The following is a 20385-nucleotide window of genomic DNA, read 5'->3' as shown; positions in this document are numbered from 1 at the left end:
GGTTGGATACTGAACCTTCCAAAGTCATGTTTGGAGCCGACAAAGAGATTGTCTTTCCTGGGGGTGATCCTCAACACGGAAGTACAGAGGGTGTTTCTACCGGTGGAAAAAGCGTTGGTGATACAATCAATGGTCCGGGATGTCTTTAAGCCTACCCGGGTATCGGTTCATCAGTGCATTCGCCTTCTGGGGAAGATGGTTGCCTCCTATGAGGCTCTAAAGTACGGAAGATTTCATGCTCGGTCTTTCCAACTGGATCTCCTAGACAAGTGGTCGGGATCTCACCTACACATGCACTAGCGGATACGTCTGTCGCTGAAAGCAAGGATTTCACTCCTCTGGTGGCTGCAAATGCCTCACCTTCTGGAGGGCCGCAGGTTTGGGGTTCAGAACTGGATCCTTCTAACCACGGATGCAAGTCTCAGGGGTTGGGGCGCAGTTACTCAAGGGAAAACCTTCCAAGGAAGGTGGTCAAGTCTGGAATCCATTCTTCAATAAACATTCTGGAACTGAGAGCCGTATACAACGGTCTTCTCCAAGCAGCACATCTTCTGCAAAATCAGGCCATTCAAGTACAGTCGGACAATGTGACGATGGTGGCCTACATAAACCAACAGAGAGGAACAAAGAGCAGAGCTGCTATGTCAAAAGTAACAAGAATCCTCCTCTGGGCAGCAAAAGCGCGCAGTGGCACTGTCAGCAGTCTTCTTTCCAGGAGTGGACAGTTGGGAAGCAGACTTCCTCAACAGGCACGATCTCCATCCAGGAGAATGGGGCCTCCATCCGGAGGTGTTCACAGAGGTGACCAGTCTTTGGGGCATGCCTCAAATAGACATGATGGCCTCACGTCTCAACAAGAAACTTTGGAGGTACTGTTCCATGTCGAGAGACCCACAAGCAGTGGCGGTGGATGCCCTAATAACACCGTGGGTGTTCAAGTCAGTGTATGTGTTCCCTCCACTTCCTCTCATTCCAAGAGTTCTAAAACTCATAAAGAGAACAAGGGTTCAGGAAATTCTCATTGCTCCGGACTGGCCAAGGAGAGCTTGGTACGCGGATCTTATGGAATTACTGCTGGAAGATCCGAGGCCTCTTCCTCTTTACGAGGATCTTCTGCAACAGGGGCCGTTCACTTATCAAGACGTTTGACGGCATGGAGGTTGAACGTCAGATCTTAGCCCGGAAGGGTATTCCGAGCGAGGTTATTCCTACCCTGATACAGGCTAGGAAAGGAGTAATGTCTAAACATTACCATCGCATTTGGAAAAAATATGTGTCTTGGTGTGAATCCAAGAGGTTTCCTACGGTGGAGTTTCAGCTTAAACGGTTTCTCCTCTTCCTGCAAGCAGGTGTGGATATGGGCCTGCGTTTGGGATCCATAAAGGTCCAGATTTCGGCTTTATCCATTTTCTTCCAGAAACAATTGGCTGCACTCTCTGAGGTTCAGACTTTCTTGAAAGGGGTTCTGCACATCCAGCCTCCCTTTGTGGCGCCAACGGCACCCTGGGATCTTAACGTGGTGTTGCATTTCCTGCAATCAGATTGGTTTGAGCCTTTACAGGAGGCTGAGGTCAAGTTTCTCACGTGGAAGGCTGTCACTTTGTTGGCCTTAGCTTCTGCTCGATGTGTGTCGGAATTGGGGGCTTTGTCCTGTAAGAGCCCCTATTTAATCTTCCATGAAGATAGAGCTGAGCTCAGGATGCGTCAGCAGTTCCTTCCAAAGGGTGTGTCGGCTTTTCATATCAACCAACCTATTGTGCCAGTAGGTACTGACTCCTCAATTACATCAAAGTCCTTGGATGTTGTGAGGGCTTTGAAGATCTATGTGAAGAGGATTGCTCGTCACAGAAAATCGGACTCTCATTTTGTCCTGTATGATCCCAAAAAACTTGGGTGTCCTGCTTCTAAGCAGTCGATTTCTCGCTGGATCAGGTTCACTATTCAGCACGCATATTCTACGGCAGGATTGCCTTGGCCAAGATCTGTTAAGGTCCACTCTACTCGTAAGGTGGGTTCTTCCTGGGCGGCTGCCCGGGGGGGTCTCGGCTTTACAACTTTGCCGAGCGGCTACTTGGTCAGGGTTGAACACGTTTGCAAAGTTCTACAAGCTCGATACTTTGGCCCCTGAGGACCTGAAGTTTGGTCAATCAGTTCTGCAGGAGCCTCCGTGCTCTCCCTCCCGTTCTAGGTGCTTTGGTACATCCCCATGGTACTAATGTGGACCCCAGCATCCTCTAGGATGTAAGAGAAAATAGGATTTTAATTACATACCGGTAAATCCTTTTCTCGTAGTCCGTAGAGGATGCTGGGCGCCCACCCAGCGCTTCGTTATCCTGCAGTGGTTACTTGGTCAGTACTGCTTTGTTCTTCGTTATCTACTGCGTTGTTACTTGGTTCAGTAATGTTATTCAGCAATAGCTGAGTTTTCAAGCTGGTTAGCTTGTTTTGCCTTGTGTGTGAGCTGGTGTGAATCTCGCCACTGTCTGTGTAAAATCCCTTCTTGAAGTTGTCCGTCTCCTCGGGCACAGTTTCTAGACTGAGTCTGGTAGGAGGGGCATAAAGGCAGGAGCCAGCCCACACTATTAAACTGTTAAAGTGCCAGTGGCTTCTAGTGGACCCGTCTATACCCCATGGTACTAATGTGGCCCCAGCATCCTCTACGGACTACGAGAAAAGTATTTACCGGTAGGTAATTAAAATCCTATTTTTTGTCGGGATATCGGGCACCAGCATATACACGCATGTCGGGATTTCGGCTTCGGGATCCTTAACGCCGGGATCCCAACAGGCGGGAGTTCAGCTTTTTCATTATTTACCATCCACATGGACTATGATTGGGAATAGTACCCTGTACTTGCCAAAGCGTGGTGTGCAAAGCAAGCCCGTGAGGGTACTCATTTCCACTAAATTGGCTTAGACATTGGTAAATACTGTACACAAGACGACACAAAAAACAAAAACATTTTTGGTCGACCATTTCCATGTCGACCCATTTGACCCTGACGACCTTATGCATGTTGGCCATATGGAGGACTGTCGACCAGTTGTCAATCTTTTGAACCACACACCCTGCAGCACTGAACTTGGTCCTTTTTTCCACAATGAAGGGATTCTCACAAAGCATCTCTTCTTGTTGTTCCACCGCTTTTATAAACTTAACATGTCTAAGACTGAACTGATCATCTTCCCACCCTCCCGCACAACCTCCCCTCCCATAATTTAATTATCTATTGATGACAGTCAGGAGGGAGGGAGGCAGTCAGTTGACCACCTGTCGGGATCCCGGCGGCCACGATGCCGACGCTGGATTCCCGACACTAGCTGAATTACCGGCAGTCGGAGTCCTTACCGTCGGCTGGTTACCCCTCTTGGGTGGTGGTCCACGCCCACCACCCGGAGGGGAATAAAGACCAGTGGCGACCTAAGCGTGGCAAACGCAGCGAACCCGTGAGGGGACATGCTGCACTCGCCACCGGGATCCCGGCCTGTCTCATGACCGCTGGGATCTCGTACTGATCCCAATAGCACTACTATCTCCTCTAGCCCCCAAGTGCGCTGTCTTGGAGTAATCCTTGACACCTCCCTCTCCTTCAAACCACACGTTCAGCACCTCTCACAGACCTGCCATTTTCATCTCAAAAATATTTCCAGGATCAGACCCTTTCTCACCCAGGATGCCACTAAGACCCTTATCCACTCACTGGTCATCTCCAGACCGGACTACTGTAATCTCCTCCTGACTGGTATCCCTGACAAATACCTCTTTCTCCACTCCAATCTATCCTCAATGCTGCTGCCGGATCATCTTCCTCACCAAACACACTACAGCCACCACCCCTCTGTTACTAGCCCTTCACTGTCTCCCCTTCCACTTCAGAATCCATTTCAAGCTTTTCACACTCGCTTAGAAAGCTCTCACCTACTCCTCTCCTAGTTACATCTCTGACCTTATCTCCCTTTACACTCCCGTCCATCCTCTTTGCTCTGCTAATGCACGCCACTTCTCATGCCTACTGATTTCCTCTTCTCACTCCTACATTCAAGACTTTGCATGTGCTGCTCCCTTTCTCTGGAATTCTCTACCTCTCCCCCTCACTCTCCACTTCTCTACAAAACCTCTAATGGGCTCTCAAGACCCACTTCTTCAACAAACCCAGCCATCTCTCATCCTAATCCTTCTGTGGCCCATGCTCACTTTCTACCCCATCTGTGTCACCTCTGTCTGTGTGCCCCTCCCCTTTAGAATGTAAGTTTTCACAAGCAGGGCCCTCAACCCTCATGTGCTTTTACGTCTCTTATGTACTTAACCCATCTTCTTTTCAATACTCCCTTTGACGACACCAAATCCCTTGGTTTTCTGCGACACTGATACTTATTTCAGTGTTGTTTGCTGACGCAGCTACTGTATGTTTATATGGGTGGTCTTCAGTATGCCGAATGTCAGGATCCCGGCGCACATTATACCGGCGCCGGAATCCCGACACCCGGCATACCGACAGCTATTCTCCCTCGTGGGGGTCCACGACCCCCCTGGAGGGAGAATAAAATAGTGTGGCGAGCGCAGCGAGCCCGCAAGGGTCTCCTTGGCGCTCGCCATGCTGTCGGTATGCCGGCGGTCGGGCTCCCGGGGGCCGGTATGCTGGTCGCCGGGAGCCCGAGCGCCGGCATACCGTACTACACCCGTTTATATACCCTGTACTTGTCCTATATTATAATGATTTGTGAGTCACTGCCTTTATGATTTGCTTATTTGTTTACTCTATAATTGTGTCATATAAATAAAGGATGATGATGATAATAATAAGAATAGTATAATAATAATAATAATAATAATAATAAAGCAGCAGCCATTGTTGGAATGGAACAAGTGAAAATTCTAAATATACAAATATATATATATATATATATATATATATACATATATATATATATATATATATATATATATATATATACAGGTTGAGTATCCCTTATCCAAAATGCTTGGGACCAGAGGTATTTTGGATATCGGATTTTTCCGTATTTTGGAATAATTGCATACCATAATGAGATATCATGGTGATGGGACCTAAATATAAGCACAGAATGCATTTATGTTACATATACACCTTATACACACAGCCTGAAGGTCATTTTAGCTAATATTTTTTATAACTTTGTGCATTAAACAAAGTGTGTCTACAGTCACACAATTCATTTATGTTTCACATACACCTTATACACACAGCCTGAAGGTCATTTAATACAATATTTTTAATAACTTTGTGTATTAAACAAAGTTTATGTACATTGAGCCATCAGAAAACAAAGGTTTCACTATCTCACTCTCACACAAAAAAGTCCGTATTTCGGAATATTCCGTATTTCGGAATATTTGGATATGGGATACTCAACCTGTATATCTTTATTGATAACAGACATGCGTTACATTCTTAAGCCTGGTACACAATGTGCAAATCTCTGCAAATCAGACAAATGCTTCAGTCCTCAGGCGACTATCTGACTAGTACGCACCCTGTAGACACTGAGATATTTTTATCTCAGTGTGTACGTTCTTCTATGGAATCGGGAGGTCGATCATATTACATTTTAAGCTGCTCATAAGATGCGACCTCCCGATCCGTCCGTTACAGGAGCGCTTTAAGACCTTTATTGGGTAACATTCCTGCATAGACACCTACACTACTATCGAGCCGATCAGCTGATATTGTGTGATGATCGCCCAGTAATTGTATATGTTTGTAGCTAGGTTTAGTTAGCACATATGGAGTATGCCTGTTTCAATGTAATCACATATTGAAGGAGAAAAAAAATATTATATAATGATATTTATAGGAAAGTACAATTATATCACTTTACCGAGAACTACAGAGACCATGGCTAATGGTATAGTCATTTCTAAGCCATTATTGAGGGGCGTACCACTACTTATTTGGACTGATACAGTTGTATATATGTGTTTGCAGTGTGTATTGCTGCCAGTACCATTGTGACATAATTGTATAACATCACCTTGTGGCAGACCGCGAAATTAGATATTTTCCATGTGAATGTGTTAAAAATGTACCGTATGTTTGCTAACTATAATAGCATTTTAATTGTCTGTGTGTTCAGATTATAGATTGTTGTTGTGCGTACACCATGGAACATGGACTCAGATTATACATAGTTTTAGGGTGTGCGGATAGAGGCACTTAGCGTTTACTTTCGCACAGAACATAAGTGACAGCAACTGGTAGAGGTCACCAGGAAGTCTCAATCCCATAGCACTGGGCGGAAAGTGTTAGTGGAACATTGTTGGCCAGTTTTGAATTATCCAGAAAAAGAAAACTCTGAAAATCTTCCTGTGAATTTCTAGGAGAACATCTGTTTTCATTAAAATGTTCAGAACCCTCCTCCCCTTGCTGGAAAGCATGCGGTTCTTATAAACAGATCACTGATAAGAATAATAGGAGAAATTAATCTCTCTGAATGGTCACAAACTCTTTGTGCAGTTTGTGGAGGCTGCTTACAGGATACGTAAGGATACGTATTTCCTTATAAAAAGAATTAAAACCTTTTGTGGCCACAGAAAAATGTCCCATTGCAGCAGTGTGCTGCACTTGCCCCAGGCGGTAATAGGTCACTGTAAGGGCGTTTTGCCACCTGAGAGAAAGAGAGTATATTTACACGTCAGTCAAGCAGTCTGAAGTTAGATGGTAGTGATTTGCACATTCCTTGGCACTACTGGTGCAGGAAGGGGATAGTGTTAGTCTAAGTTCAGGCACCAAGCAGAGATGCTGGGTTTTTATCATTTAAAGTATTGGATCTGTAAATAATGAAGCAGTATTTTTGACTTCTAAACCAATCTCACAGGTTCCTAGTGTTGCGCTCTCAGTGATGTTACAGGTGTTGTTTGAATAGTCTGCACTCTCTGTGATTTCACTGGTTTCATAGTAAATGAATAGACTGCACTCTCTGTGATATCACTGGTTGCATAGTAAACGAATAGACTGCACTCTCTGTGATATCACTGGTTGCATAGTAAACGAATAGACTGCACTCTCTGTGATATCACTGGTTGCATAGTAAATTAATAGACTGCACTCTCCGTGATATCACTGGTTGCATAGTAAATTAATAGGCTGCATTCTCTGTGATTTCACTGGTTTCATAGTAAATGAATAGACTGCACTATCTGTGATTTCACTGGTTTCATAGTAAATGAATAGACTGCAATCTCTGATATCACTGGTTTTATAGTACATTAGAATAGACTGCACTCTCTGATATCACTGGTTGCATAGTAAATGAATAGACTGCACTCTCTGATATCACTGGTTGCATAGTAAATGAATAGACTGCACTCTCTGATATCACTGGTTGCATAGTAAATGAATAGACTGCACTCTCAGTGATATCACTGGTTTCATAATAAATGAATAGACTGCTATCTCTGATATCACTGGTTTTATAGTAAATTAGAATAGACTGCACTCTCTGATATCACTGGTTGCATAGTAAATGAATAGACTGCACTCTCAGTGATATCACTGGTTTCATAGTAAATGAATAGACTGCAATCTCTGATATCACTGGTTTTATAGTAAATTAGAATAGACTGCACTCTCTGATATCACTGGTTGCATAGTAAATGAATAGACTGCACTCTCTGTGATATCACTGGTTTCATAGTAAATGAATAGACTGCACTCTCTGTGATATCACTGGTTTCATAGTAAATGACTAGACTGCACTCTCTGATATCACTGGTTGCATAGTAAATGAATAGACTGCACTCTCTGTGATATCACTGGTTTCATAGTAAATGAATAGACTGCACTCTCTGTGATATCACTGGTTTCATAGTAAATGAATAGACTGCACTCTCTGATATCACTGGTTGCATAGTAAATGAATAGACTGCACTCTCTGTGATATCACTGGTTTCATAGTAAATGAATAGACTGCACTCTCTGTGATATTACTGGTTTCATAGTAAATTAATAGACTGCACTCTCTGTGATATCACTGGTTTCATAGTAAATGAATAGACTGCTTTCTTAGGTATTCTCTTGGCTCCTAGTGAATGGTTAGGCTGCATTCTCAGTGATGTCACTGGTTCCTAGTGAATTCTTTGGCTACACCTCCAGGGATGTCACAGGATTACTATAGTCCCCTACATTTTGTCTTAATAAGTTTGATTCTTACATGTGTTTTTATGACCTTAAATATCCTAATTCAATAACTAATAAACCAGATAATAAGAAACACACCTTACAAGCCCTAAAGGAGGCATTACATTATACAGTTGGTCAGTATTGAAAAACAGGGACATTCCCTAGGACATAAATGTTTAGGAATAAATCTGCAAATCTTTAGGGCCGTCCTTGGAAAAATAATGGGAATTTGGCAACTTTGTACATGTGGGGCCTGATTCTGAGTCGGATGCATCCATGTCCACTTATCCGTTTAGCCACGGTAGCCTACTTTCTTCCTTGTGCTAATGTGAGAGTCCACCCATGTATACTAGAAATCTGTGCATCTGCATATGGAAGCCTATCCAGCCGCACGCATCATCATTACTATCTGGACTTGAACCCACCCCATGGTTGCAAGAGATCTGTTTGAAACAGGCGTCCAGTACATACTTACTTACTCTCCTGGTTTCTGAGCGGGATACCCAATGTTTTGAGGTGGTACCCCACACCCCTGGAAAGGTATGCACCCCTCCCGCATTCTGGACACTTGTTTCTTTGGCAAATACGTACGCATTGCGAATGATGTGCGACTCAGAGTCAGGCCCAGTGTTACAGATTGTGATGATCTTTATCTGATCTTTCAGTGTGTTAAAAGAGCTCTGACCTGGAAATAGGAATTAACGTTTAACAACATATCTAACCAGACTTGTTTAACCTCTTCATTGCGGTAGGAGAGAGAATTTAATGAATATGTTTTGTAATTCAGGTGGGTAACATAAGCAGAGTGATTGAGAAAATAAATGGAGTGGCGCGCTGCCCTTACGATCCCCGTCACAATTCCACTGCCGTCATCACATCCCGGGGTGAGCTGTATGCTGCTACAGTTATTGACTTTTCCGGCCGGGACCCAGCCATCTACCGCAGCTTGGGCAGCATTCCTCCTCTCCGCACCGCACAGTATAATTCCAAGTGGCTGAATGGTAAGATTGAGAATCCTAATACAGAGCAGCATTGGCTGCTCTGCAGCTGCGCTAGAACTAATGCTGGCGGGGCATTTTTGGATGTGGTTCTATAGCAAATTGATAGCTACACATTACCAGTCTCTGGTATAGAGTACGTCACATTTAGAAGAAAATAGCATAGACTCAGTCTGTAGTGCAGATAATGAAAGTTCCTGTAAGAATTCATTTTGTATGAAAAACTTTCAAAACTGCATATACAGGGGGTTATTCAGGGCTGTTAGCAAAACCATGTGCACTGCATGTGGGGCAGATATATTATGTACGGGGCAGGATGTACTAAAGGGAAAATGCGGTAAAACTCATGTTTTCAGGGGTTTTACTGAATTTTCATATGTGCTAGCCGCCGGGTTTATGCCGCTGAGGGTATCACCATCTTTTGATGGCGATACCGTATAGAAGCCTATATGGGCTTCTTACCGCCGCCACCCCGCGCCGCTTACGACGACCCCCTCTCCCTAGCATACCTGTGTGTGCAGTAAGCTGCTGCTGGTGCGGCCCTCCTCCTCCTCCCCCGCAGCACAGCCTTGTCTCCTTCCGGCAGCAGGGGGGAGGAGGAGGAGCCCAGGGACTCCCTGCATACGTCACCTCCCGGGTCTGGGAGGTGACGGAGACCGCCACCAACCCCTGTAGACAACATCGCAGGGACCTCCTATACCGCATTGTGATGTTAATCGCATATGTTAGTACATATGCGATTAGCATCGCTGCGGTAGGCGTCGAGGGGCGTAGATCAGTGATAATACATCCCGCTCACAGAGAGAGTTAGAGTTGGGTGTGTTATAATGTTTCTGTGCAGGGTGAATACTGGCTGCTTTATTTTTACACTGCAATTTCGATTTCAGTTTGAACACACCCCACCCAAATCTAACTCTCTGCACATGTTATATCTGCCCCCCCTGCAGTGCAACATGGTTTTGCCCATTTGCTAACTTTTTGGTTTGCTAACAGCTCTGAATGACCCCCACAGTCTCTTGGGATACAAAATAATACTTTGTAAAGGATAAAAAATGTTTAATAGTATTTTAGTTACAGTAAAAGAAGAAAATGTTCTGTACACTGCAAGGACTGTATCTGCAATCAGTATGCTCACAGCTCAGTAGTACAACTATATACCAGTCATACCAGTATATCACACTCACTAGATACTTGTATATGACTCCTAGCGATATCTTTATTTCATGCTTACTATATGTGTATGACTTCCAGTCATACCAGTGTGTCACACTCACTACATGTGTACATGACTCCAGTAAAACCAGTATCTCACAGTCCCTATGGGGCTGAGGGAATGATTTAGAGGTGGAAGTTCTTGCAGCTCCAATGGTGTCGTTTTGCAGAGAAAGGCTGCATCTTAATGCTAATGCTGAATCTGATGTGCTTCCTACTGATAGTGACCGGTGAAACCCGGTGTGCCAAAGTAGCCCACCCCACTCGTGTGCCAACTGAAATGGGGTGTTGCTTCGTTTAACACCCTTATTTCACTCCAGGGTCATGCCCAGCATTCACAGAGATGCTGGGCCAGTCTCGGAGACTATGCCTGCACTATCGGCTCGTCTTCAGTGACAGGAGCCGGGTGCTGCATGATAATGTCACAGTGCAGCACCTGGCTCCATGTCACTGTGGAGGAGTTGAAATTTTGGTATCACCCCCTGGAAGGGTGACACCTGGGTAGTCCACCCCTCCCCCCACCAGGTAATGCCTCTGCTTACTGAGATGTCCACCGGCTGTGGCACTAATCCGCTGCTTTGGGTATAGAGACTCAACATCTGTCACACTATTGGACGTTGCACCAACCCCTATGGAGGCACAGAATGACCGTCGGAACATGGCTGCCAGTGCAACTTCAGCAAAAGCCGCAAACACTTGCGACCTGCCCACGTCTGGTTAGCCACCTTCCTGTTACCTCCCTGGAACACACACTGCAATTGCCTTTCATCGGTAAACAACGGGACTCAGCACAGTGCAGAGTAAATGCATGCGCAGACTAAACATTGGCTGCTTGCATCGGAGATCTGTGTCTTTTGCCGCATGTGCGTGTTTTTGCTAATGCTGCAGCTGCTTCCGTTCAGTGTGAGGCACCCGCTTGCAAATCTATCTCGGTGGTCCTTTAAACTCAATGTTGGTTGCATAATGGAATCTTACACCAGCCCTATGTGTGAGAGATTCTGGATCTTTAGACTCAGACGCTGTCTGAAAATCACTCTGTGCACTCAAATTCTTTCTGTGTCTCCAAGCATTAGCCAAATAGGACACATGCGCAATGTAACTCGGATGCATGTGCAGACATAAAATATCGTATGCTTGCGTGCAACATTGTCAATGCATCCACCTCTGAATCAGGCCCTATATGTGGATATGACTCCTAGTCATACCAGTGTATCACACTCACTATGGGCCAGATGTACTAAGCCTGAAAAGTGAAAAATATCACAGTGATAAAGTACTAGCCAATCGGCTTCTAACTGTCATTTTTCATACACAGCCTGTTAGGAGCCGATTGGCTGGTGCTGTATCACAGTGATATTTATCACTTTTCAGGCTTAGTACATCTCCCCCTATATGTGCACTCAGACAGCATGGTAACCTTTGTCTTTTTACACAGAACCCAACTTTGTTGCTGCCTATGACATTGGACTGTTCACGTATTTCTTCTTTCGGGAGAACGCAGTGGAACATGACTGCGGGAAGACTGTGTACTCACGTGTAGCCAGAGTCTGCAAAAATGACTATGGGGGACGGTTTTTGCTGGAAGACACCTGGACGACATTCATGAAGGCTAAATTAAACTGCTCGCGCTCTGGAGAGATTCCTTTTTATTATAATGAGCTGCAGAGTACCTTCCTCCTCCAGGAGCAGGATCTCATTTATGGAGTCTTCACAACCAATGTGTGAGTTTAAAGATTTATTATATAGCCAGTTTTGGGCAACTTATGTTCTTTAGCTGCTGTAAACTACAAGTGCCAGCATGCCATGCTGGCTACTTGTTCAGCTAAACAAAAAAATGCTGTTTTGGCATATGATACTTCACAATCTTTCTATGCAGCAAATGTGTAATTATTGGTCATTAGGTATTTCTATGGCTGATGCTGAAGGTTATTTCTGAAGCACAACACCAGCTTTGGTCCCTCCATGCACCTTGATAGAATGTGTGATGAGCAACATGGTGGCATTGGCAGAGGAGGAGTTTGCACAGGGAAGGAACTGAGCAGTGAGTGGGGTTTATTAAACTACGAAATAGGCGTCCATCGTTTGGATAAACAGTGTAAACACAAGATGTCATGTTGCAGGAAGAAAGTAATGAAATTAGATAAAGGGGTAGAGAGGGTTATATTTGATATATAAAAAAAAAAAAGGAGGCAGAGCCATTCCTACATCATGAAGGGAATTCAAGTTTGTTATATTAAAATAATAGCAATATGTTGTTTCCATCCATATTGTAAATAAGTGATGAAGCATATAATATAACCCTGTTATTTACATCCATACTGACTTATACTTACTGAACTTGTACAAATGAAATGGGTCAAATTGCATTATTGCATAATTCAGAGTTGTTCGCAGCAGCAAATTTGTTAGCAGTTGGGCAAAATCATGTGCACTGCAGAGGGGGGGGGGGGGGGGGGCAGATTTAACATGTGCAGAGAGTGTTAGATTTGGGTGGGGTGTGTTCAAACTTAAATCTGAATTGCAGTGTAAAAATAAAGCAGCCAGTATTTACCCTGGACAGAAACAAAATAACCCACCCAAATCTAACTCTCTCTGCACATGTTATATCTGCCTCCCCTGCAGTGCACATGGTTTTGCCCAACTGTTAACAAATTTGCTGCTGCGATCAACTCTGAATTACCCCGAGTTCGTATTTTACCTAACATTATACCCGGATATATGCGCTGTAGCTTCACGGCTAACTGAATCATCTCCATAGTCTGAAGCAGATAGGGAACAGTACATTGTGCCAATAGGTGGTTCTAATTACTGGCGGATTGGGATGGAAAACAAGACTGGGAAATTCCTGGAAGCAGCCCCAATGGAGGTGGGGTCTGTTGAGGGGGTGGGGCTTGTTAAGGGAGGTGGGATCCCTCTTCATAGGTCAGAGGCAGTTGTGGCCTACCTTGTGTTTTTTGCTGCAGTTGCACCTGTGACTTTAGTGCTAATACCCCCTCCCTGGTGTACATTCATGTGTCAGAGTATGCAAGGACAGAGGTGCCCACTTTCAGTGCCTAGAGATGCTGCAATAATGATTTATGCATTTTTAGATACCACTATCAGTTGTACCATTGATACCATCACCAGCCTTATGCTATGTGCAGGCCTCTACTGTGAGCGATTCATCATCTCTGTATGCAACCACTATCAGCAACAAGTCTTGCGTCTGATTAGCCCAAGACTGACCCTAACCCACATTCACTGCCAACACTTCAGTAGCACCCAGACACACCCATTCCCACATTCACTACTAACACACCAGCAGCACTCAGACATACACTCCACACCCCACCTTCACTGCCAACACCCAAACAGCTCATAGCAGAGCTGTATTAAGGCTTTGGGTGGCACAGAGCACTTAAGATTTGGGGGGGATAGCAGATTTTACTGCACATTTTCAGTAAAAGAGGGGACATATAATTTCTTAATAGATGAGGCCTGGCCAACGTTGGCATAACATACGTCACTTCCGGCCGTATCAGGGTAGCAGTTGTGATGGATCAGTATCTTTCTTGTTTACAACTGGTCTGAAAAATCTATTTTGTGATATTAAATACCCAAGAGGTATTAAATTTTTTGAGCATATGAGAGTAAGTAATATCACCACTGCTGCTTACCTGATTATTTTGATAGATTACTATCACTGTATTCTTCAATTTGTGGACAATTACATCATTATATAATAAACGATTGTAATTGTCCTTACTCACAGATTTTTACCACTGTTTAAAAGGGGACTCATCAATTATAGCATACCCCCTTTATAATAATTTTTTAGTCAAGTAAGGATTAATAAAAGTTAAGTTTTAATACGAACACATTTTTCAAAAATTCACATATATTTTTCAAAAGAGTGCTCCTAACAAAGGAATTTCTTTTCTTTTGGTGAGTTGTGGGTTCTTCTACATCCACCAAATTTATATGTATTATTTATAAATAAGCATCTGAAAGTTTGAAATCTTGGGACCCTTATGCATTATTTTATACTAGTTAAATAGTTAAAAGCCTGTCCAGATGATGGGGATACCTAAAATGTATTATAAGGGCGAGGAAGGGTATGCTACTCACACAGGTGCTGCCGGGTTTTTGGAAGTCCTTCCGCTGGAAGCCTGCTGTCATGCTGAGGGGTGTAGCATTAGCCTTTTATATACATATAGATGCTGTATATCTGTAATGGGCAGGCTATAATGATGCTGCACTATATACACCAGTACTGGCACTTGTAAACTCACCAGTCCCCACACAGCTCCCAGCCAGTCTGGGGGTAGAGGTCACCAGTAGTCTCCAGCAGCCGGCTGGAGGGGTCTGGGCATGGCCTGTGAGGGGTGTGGGAGCGGAGAGTGCAGGACCCAGCCCCTCCACCGGCACGCAATATATATAAAGCAGTCGAGATGATTATTTGCCTCCTCCTCACCCGCATTATCTGCAGCCCCAGCACCAACCCCTCCTCCTCACGGTCACCGCACTACTCATCACACACAGGGTATCGCCTCTTCTTGACGGACTGATTCACCTTCTAAACCCGCCAGTAAGTGGCTACACATGTCCCCGGTGCCTCCGCTCTGAACGTTGCGGGACCATCTGGTGGTTTCTGCATCCGTTTCCTGGTTACCACCACTACTTGTTGCCGAATCCCGGGATGGCAGGTAACCTGGGGTTGCAGCATAGTTTATGGGGGAGGGGGTGCAGAGCATGCGTATGTGGAATATGGGGGAGCAGTGTATTGAGGAGGGCGGTGCCCTGTTTATAGGGGGCACTACTATAAAGGGGTATGGTGGTGCAGTGTGTCCAAACGGAGCTCCGTCAGGTGCCCTCCAGTGGCCACCAACGGCAGCACAAAGGTGCGGAGTAGCGTTAGCCTTTTATATATATAGATTAATTTAACCGCAAGTGGAAATCAAACTAATGGATAGAAAATCCAGTCAATATTGAATATGACAGGTCGTTATTAATGGCAACTGCACACCAAAAACCTACCCCTACCTACCTCCACTCCCCCCCCCTCTCTCTCTCTCTCTCTCTCTCTCTGTCTCTCTCTCTCTCTCTCTCTCTCTTTCTCTCCAGCACCCTCTTCCATATGCAGCAAGTGTGAAAGTCAGATCAATTTTTTGTTATAAATTTGCAGCAGGCTGTAACATCTCCCTGCATGATCACTTTCATTTGGTGCGTGGGCCACCTCTAGTGTTTGCCGGCGCAGATAAGAGAGGTAAGGAGCAGACTAGCCTTTTATTATATAGGATAGGATGGGGCCTACTGGGCTATTTGTATTTTGTGAGTTTTATCACAGGTTTTCCATGTATAATTCACTGCTGTCATTTCCAGTTAATATTGATTGACTATTCCACTGATACTTAGCCTTCCACAATTCCTGGATGTCTTGATAAAGGGCTCCAGTGGACCAAACCGTGTGGACAACGGAAGTGTGATTTGGCATCTATTATTATTATTGTTATTATTATTATTGTCCTTTATTTATATTGCGCCACAAGGGATCCGCAGCGCCGAAATACAGAGTACATAAATGAAAAATCAGAACGGGACAATAGTGACTTACAGTTGAAGACAATATAGGACAGGTATATGTTAAATAAACATAGTTGCATCAGCAGATGACACTGACATAAGTATCAGGGTGGCAGAAGCCATGGGGTTAGGTGCCGTTGTGGCTGTTTAAGTACTACTTACAAGAAATTGTTTTTTTTATTACATTATGTGAGCCATTGTTGTATTCATCTTGTGATTTTTGTACTGTACCTTTTTTATCCCATGCATGAGAGATGTTTTTATGGCATTTTTATGTGGGGCATGTGAAAAAGGAGCTCCAACGAAGGAATAATAAAGAAACCTTTTTAAGCCCACTGTACCTATCATTACCTGAGATATTCTAGTGTTTACAGAAATCTCTGTATCCATTATACAGATGTGTCCTCATACATCTAGTATAAATACGCCATGCAGCGTGAGATGCCTACCATGAGTTGTGTTTGTACATCCTTGAAAGAAAGTGAGTGGGGTACACCTATTTCCATCTGTTTGATGTATGCAAGTATGGGAGAGGGAAATCGTAAGATGGTGAAGACTCAAAAGATACCTTTTATATGCATGATCTATAAAGCTTCAGTGTGAGTGGGGTACGCTTACAGTACCTGTGGATGTTTACTATAGATAAGACTGAATCTTTAGTCACCTTTTCATACACTTTTTATACACTTTCTGTAACCTGCACTTTGAAATGTTTTCTACTTTCTCTGACGTCCTAGTGGATGCTGGGAACTCCGTAAGGACCATGGGGAATAGACGGGCTCCGCAGGAGACTGGGCACTCTAAAAGAAAGATTAGGTACTATCTGGTGTGCACTGGCTCCTCCCTCTATGCCCCTCCTCCAGACCTCAGTTAGAATCTGTGCCCGGCCAGAGCTGGGTGCTCCTAGTGGGCTCTCCTGAGCTTGCTAGAAAAGAAAGTATTTGTTAGATTTTTTATTTTCAGTGAGATCTGCTGGCAACAGACTCACTGCTACGTGGGACTGAGGGGAGAGAAGCAAACCTACCTGCTTGCAGCTAGCTTGTGCTTCTTAGGCTACTGGACACCATTTGCTCCAGAGGGTTCGAACACAGGGCCTGACCTCGATCGTCCGTTCCCGGAGCCGCGCCGCCGTCCCCCTTGCAGAGCCAGAAGACAGAAGAAGGAGATAAAATCGGCGGCAGAAGACTCCGGTCTTCATTAAGGTAGCGCACAGCACTGCAGCTGTGCGCCATTGCTCCCACTGCACACCACACACTCCGGTCACTGTAGGGTGCAGGGCGCTGGGGGGGGCGCCCTGGGCAGCAATAAGATTACCTTTTGGCACATTATGCACATAATACAGTCTGAAAACTGTATATGTGTAATAAACCCCGCCATTAAGCTATACAAAACGTGGGAGAAGCCCGCCGCTGAGGGGGCGGGGCCTTCTTCCTCAGCACACCAGCGCCATTTTCTCTTCACAGCTCCGCTGGAAGGACGCTCCCCAGGCTCTCCCCTGCAGTATCCAGTACAAGTAGGGTAAAAAAGAGAGGGGGGGCACATAAATTTAGGCGCAAATAAGATATAAGCAGCTATTGGGAAAAATCACTTATTAGCAGTGTAAATCCCTGTGTTATATAGCGCTGTGGTGTGTGCTGGCATACTCTCTCTGTCTCCCCAAAGGACTTTGTGGGGTCCTGTCCTCAGTCAGAGCATTCCCTGTGTGTGTGCGGTGTGTCGGTACGGCTGTGTCGACATGTTTGATGAGGAGGGTTACGTGGAGGCGGAGCAAGGGCAGATAAGTGTGGTGTCGCCCCCGACGGGGCCGACACCGGATTGGATGGATATGTGGAAGGTCTTAACAGACAGTGTTAACTCCTTACATAAAAAGTTTGATGACGCAGCAGCCTTGGGACAGCCGGGATCTCAGCCCGCGCCTGCCCAGGCGTCTCAGAGGCCATCAGGGGCTCATAAACGCCCGCTAGCTCAGATGGCAGACACAGATGTCGACACGGAGTCTGACTCCAGTGTAGATGAGGATGAGACAAATGCACAGTCTACAAAAGCCATCCGATGCATGATTACTGCAATGAAAAATGTATTGCACATTTCTGATATTAACCCGGTTACCACCAAGAAGGCTATTATGTTTGGGGAGAAAAAGCAGCCAGTGACTTTTCCCCCATCTGATGAATTAAATGAATTGTGTGAGGAAGCGTGGAGTTCCCCCGATAAGAAACTAGTGATTTCTAAGAGGTTACTGCTGGCGTACCCTTTCCCGCCAACGGACAGGTTACGTTGGGAAACATCCCCTAGGGTGGACAAGGCGCTCACACGCTTATCAAAAAAGGTGGCACTGCCGTCTCAGGATACGGCCGCCTTAAAGGAGCCTGCGGATAGAAAGCAGGAAGCTATCCTGAAGTCTGTGTATACACACTCAGGTACTATACTGAGACCTGCTATTGCTTCAGCATGGATGTGTAGTGCTGCAGCCGCATGGTCTGATTCCCTGTCAGACAACATTGATTCCCTCGACAGGGATACTATTTTGCTAACCATAGAACATATAAAAGACGTCGTCTTATATATGCGGGATGCACAGAGGGACATTTGCCTGCTGGCATCTAGAATTAATGCAATGTCCATTTCTGCCAGGAGAGTATTATGGACTCGGCAGTGGACAGGTGATGCTGATTCTAAAAGACACATGGAGGTTTTGCCTTATAAGGGTGAGGAATTGTTTGGGGACGGTCTCTCGGACCTCGTATCCACGGCAACAGCCGGGAAGTCAACTTTTTTACCTCAGGTTCCCTCACAGCCTAAGAAAGCACCGTATTATCATGTACAGTCCTTTCGGCCTCAGAAAGGCAAGCGGATCAGAGGCGCATCCTTTCTGCCCAGAGGCAGGGGTAGAGGAAAGAAGCTGCACCAGGCAGCCAGTTCCCAGGAACAAAAATCCTCCCCCGCTTCCTCTAAGTCCACCGCATGACGCTGGGGCTCCACAGGCGGAGCCGGGTGCGGTGGGGGCGCGTCTCCGAAACTTCAGCAACCAGTGGGTTCGCTCACAAGTGGATCTCTGGGCGGTACAAATTGTATCTCAGGGATACAAGCTGGAGTTCGAGGCGACTCCCCCTCGCCGTTACCTCAAATCAGCCTTGCCAGCTGCTCCCAGGGAAAGGGAGGTGGTACTGGCGGCAATTCACAAGCTGTACCTCCAGCAGGTGATAATCAAGGTTCCCCTCCTTCAACAGGGACGGGGTTACTATTCCACAATGTTTGTGGTACCGATACCAGACGGTTCGGTGAGACCCATTCTGAATTTAAAATCCTTGAACACTTATATAAGGAAGTTCAAGTTCAAAATGGAATCGCTCAGGGCGGTTATTGCAAGCCTGGAAGAGGGGGATTTTATGGTGTCGCTGGACTTTAAGGATGCTTACTTGCATGTCCCCGTTTACCCACCTCACCAGGAGTACCTCAGGTTTGTGGTACAGGATTGTCATTACCAATTCCAGACGTTGCCGTTCGGTCTGTCCACGGCACCGAGAGTATTTACCAAGGTAATGGCCGAAATGATGATACTCCTTCGGAAAAAGGGAGTTATAATTATCCCGTACTTGGACGATCTCCTTATAAAGGCGAGGTCCAGAGAGCAGTTGTTAGTCAGCGTAGCACTCTCTCAGGAAGTGTTGCTACAGCACGGCTGGATTCTGAATATCCCAAAGTCGCAGCTGATTCCTGCGACGCGTCTGCTCTTCCTGGGCATGATTCTGGACACAGAACAGAAGAAGGTGTTTCTCCCGGTGGAGAAGGCCCAGGAATTGTCATCTCTGGTCAGGGACCTCCTGAAACCAAAACAGGTGTCGGTGCATCACTGCACGCGAGTCCTGGGAAAGATGGTGGCTTCTTACGAAGCAATTCCCTTCGGCAGGTTCCATGCAAGGATCTTTCAGTGGGATCTGTTAGACAAATGGTCCGGATCGCATCTTCAGATGCATCGGTTGATCACCCTGTCCCCAAGGGCCAGGGTGTCTCTGCTGTGGTGGCTGCAGAGTGCTCATCTTCTCGAGGGCCGCAGATTTGGCATACAGGACTGGATCCTGGTGACCACGGACGCAAGCCTCCGAGGATGGGGGGAAGTCACTCAGGGAAGGAACTTCCAAGGACAGTGGTCAAGTCAGGAGACTTCACTACATATAAATATACTGGAACTAAGGGCCATTTACAACGCCCTGAGTCAAGCAGAGCCCCTGCTTCAAAACCAACCAGTGCTGATTCAATCAGACAACATCACGGCGGTCGCCCATGTAAACCGCCAGGGCGGCACAAGAAGCAGGATGGCGATGGCAGAAGCCACAAGGATTCTCCGATGGGCGGAAAATCACGTGCTAGCACTGTCAGCAGTGTTCATTCCGGGAGTGGACAACTGGGAAGCAGACTTCCTCAGCAGGCACGACCTCCACCCGGGAGAGTGG

At 45.6% G+C, this 20385-nt stretch overlaps 1 protein-coding gene across 4 annotated transcripts in view; it reads left to right on the top strand.

Annotated features, from left to right (window-relative positions):
- SEMA5B (semaphorin 5B) overlaps positions 1-20385 on the top strand; it is a 750739-nt gene that overhangs the window by 495101 nt on the left and 235253 nt on the right. For all 4 annotated transcript variants that reach the window (XM_063934055.1, XM_063934058.1, XM_063934057.1 and 1 more), the window contains 2 exons: positions 8947-9160; positions 11805-12090. In XM_063934055.1, coding sequence (XP_063790125.1) covers positions 8947-9160; positions 11805-12090 — 500 coding nt within the window. The remainder of the gene's footprint in view (positions 1-8946; positions 9161-11804; positions 12091-20385) is intronic.

The sequence above is a fragment of the Pseudophryne corroboree genome, chromosome 7 (assembly GCF_028390025.1).
Source record: "Pseudophryne corroboree isolate aPseCor3 chromosome 7, aPseCor3.hap2, whole genome shotgun sequence".
Lineage (NCBI taxonomy): Eukaryota > Metazoa > Chordata > Amphibia > Anura > Myobatrachidae > Pseudophryne > Pseudophryne corroboree.
Note: the sequence above shows the minus strand (reverse complement) of the source record. Positions and strands in the feature narration are given on the sequence as shown.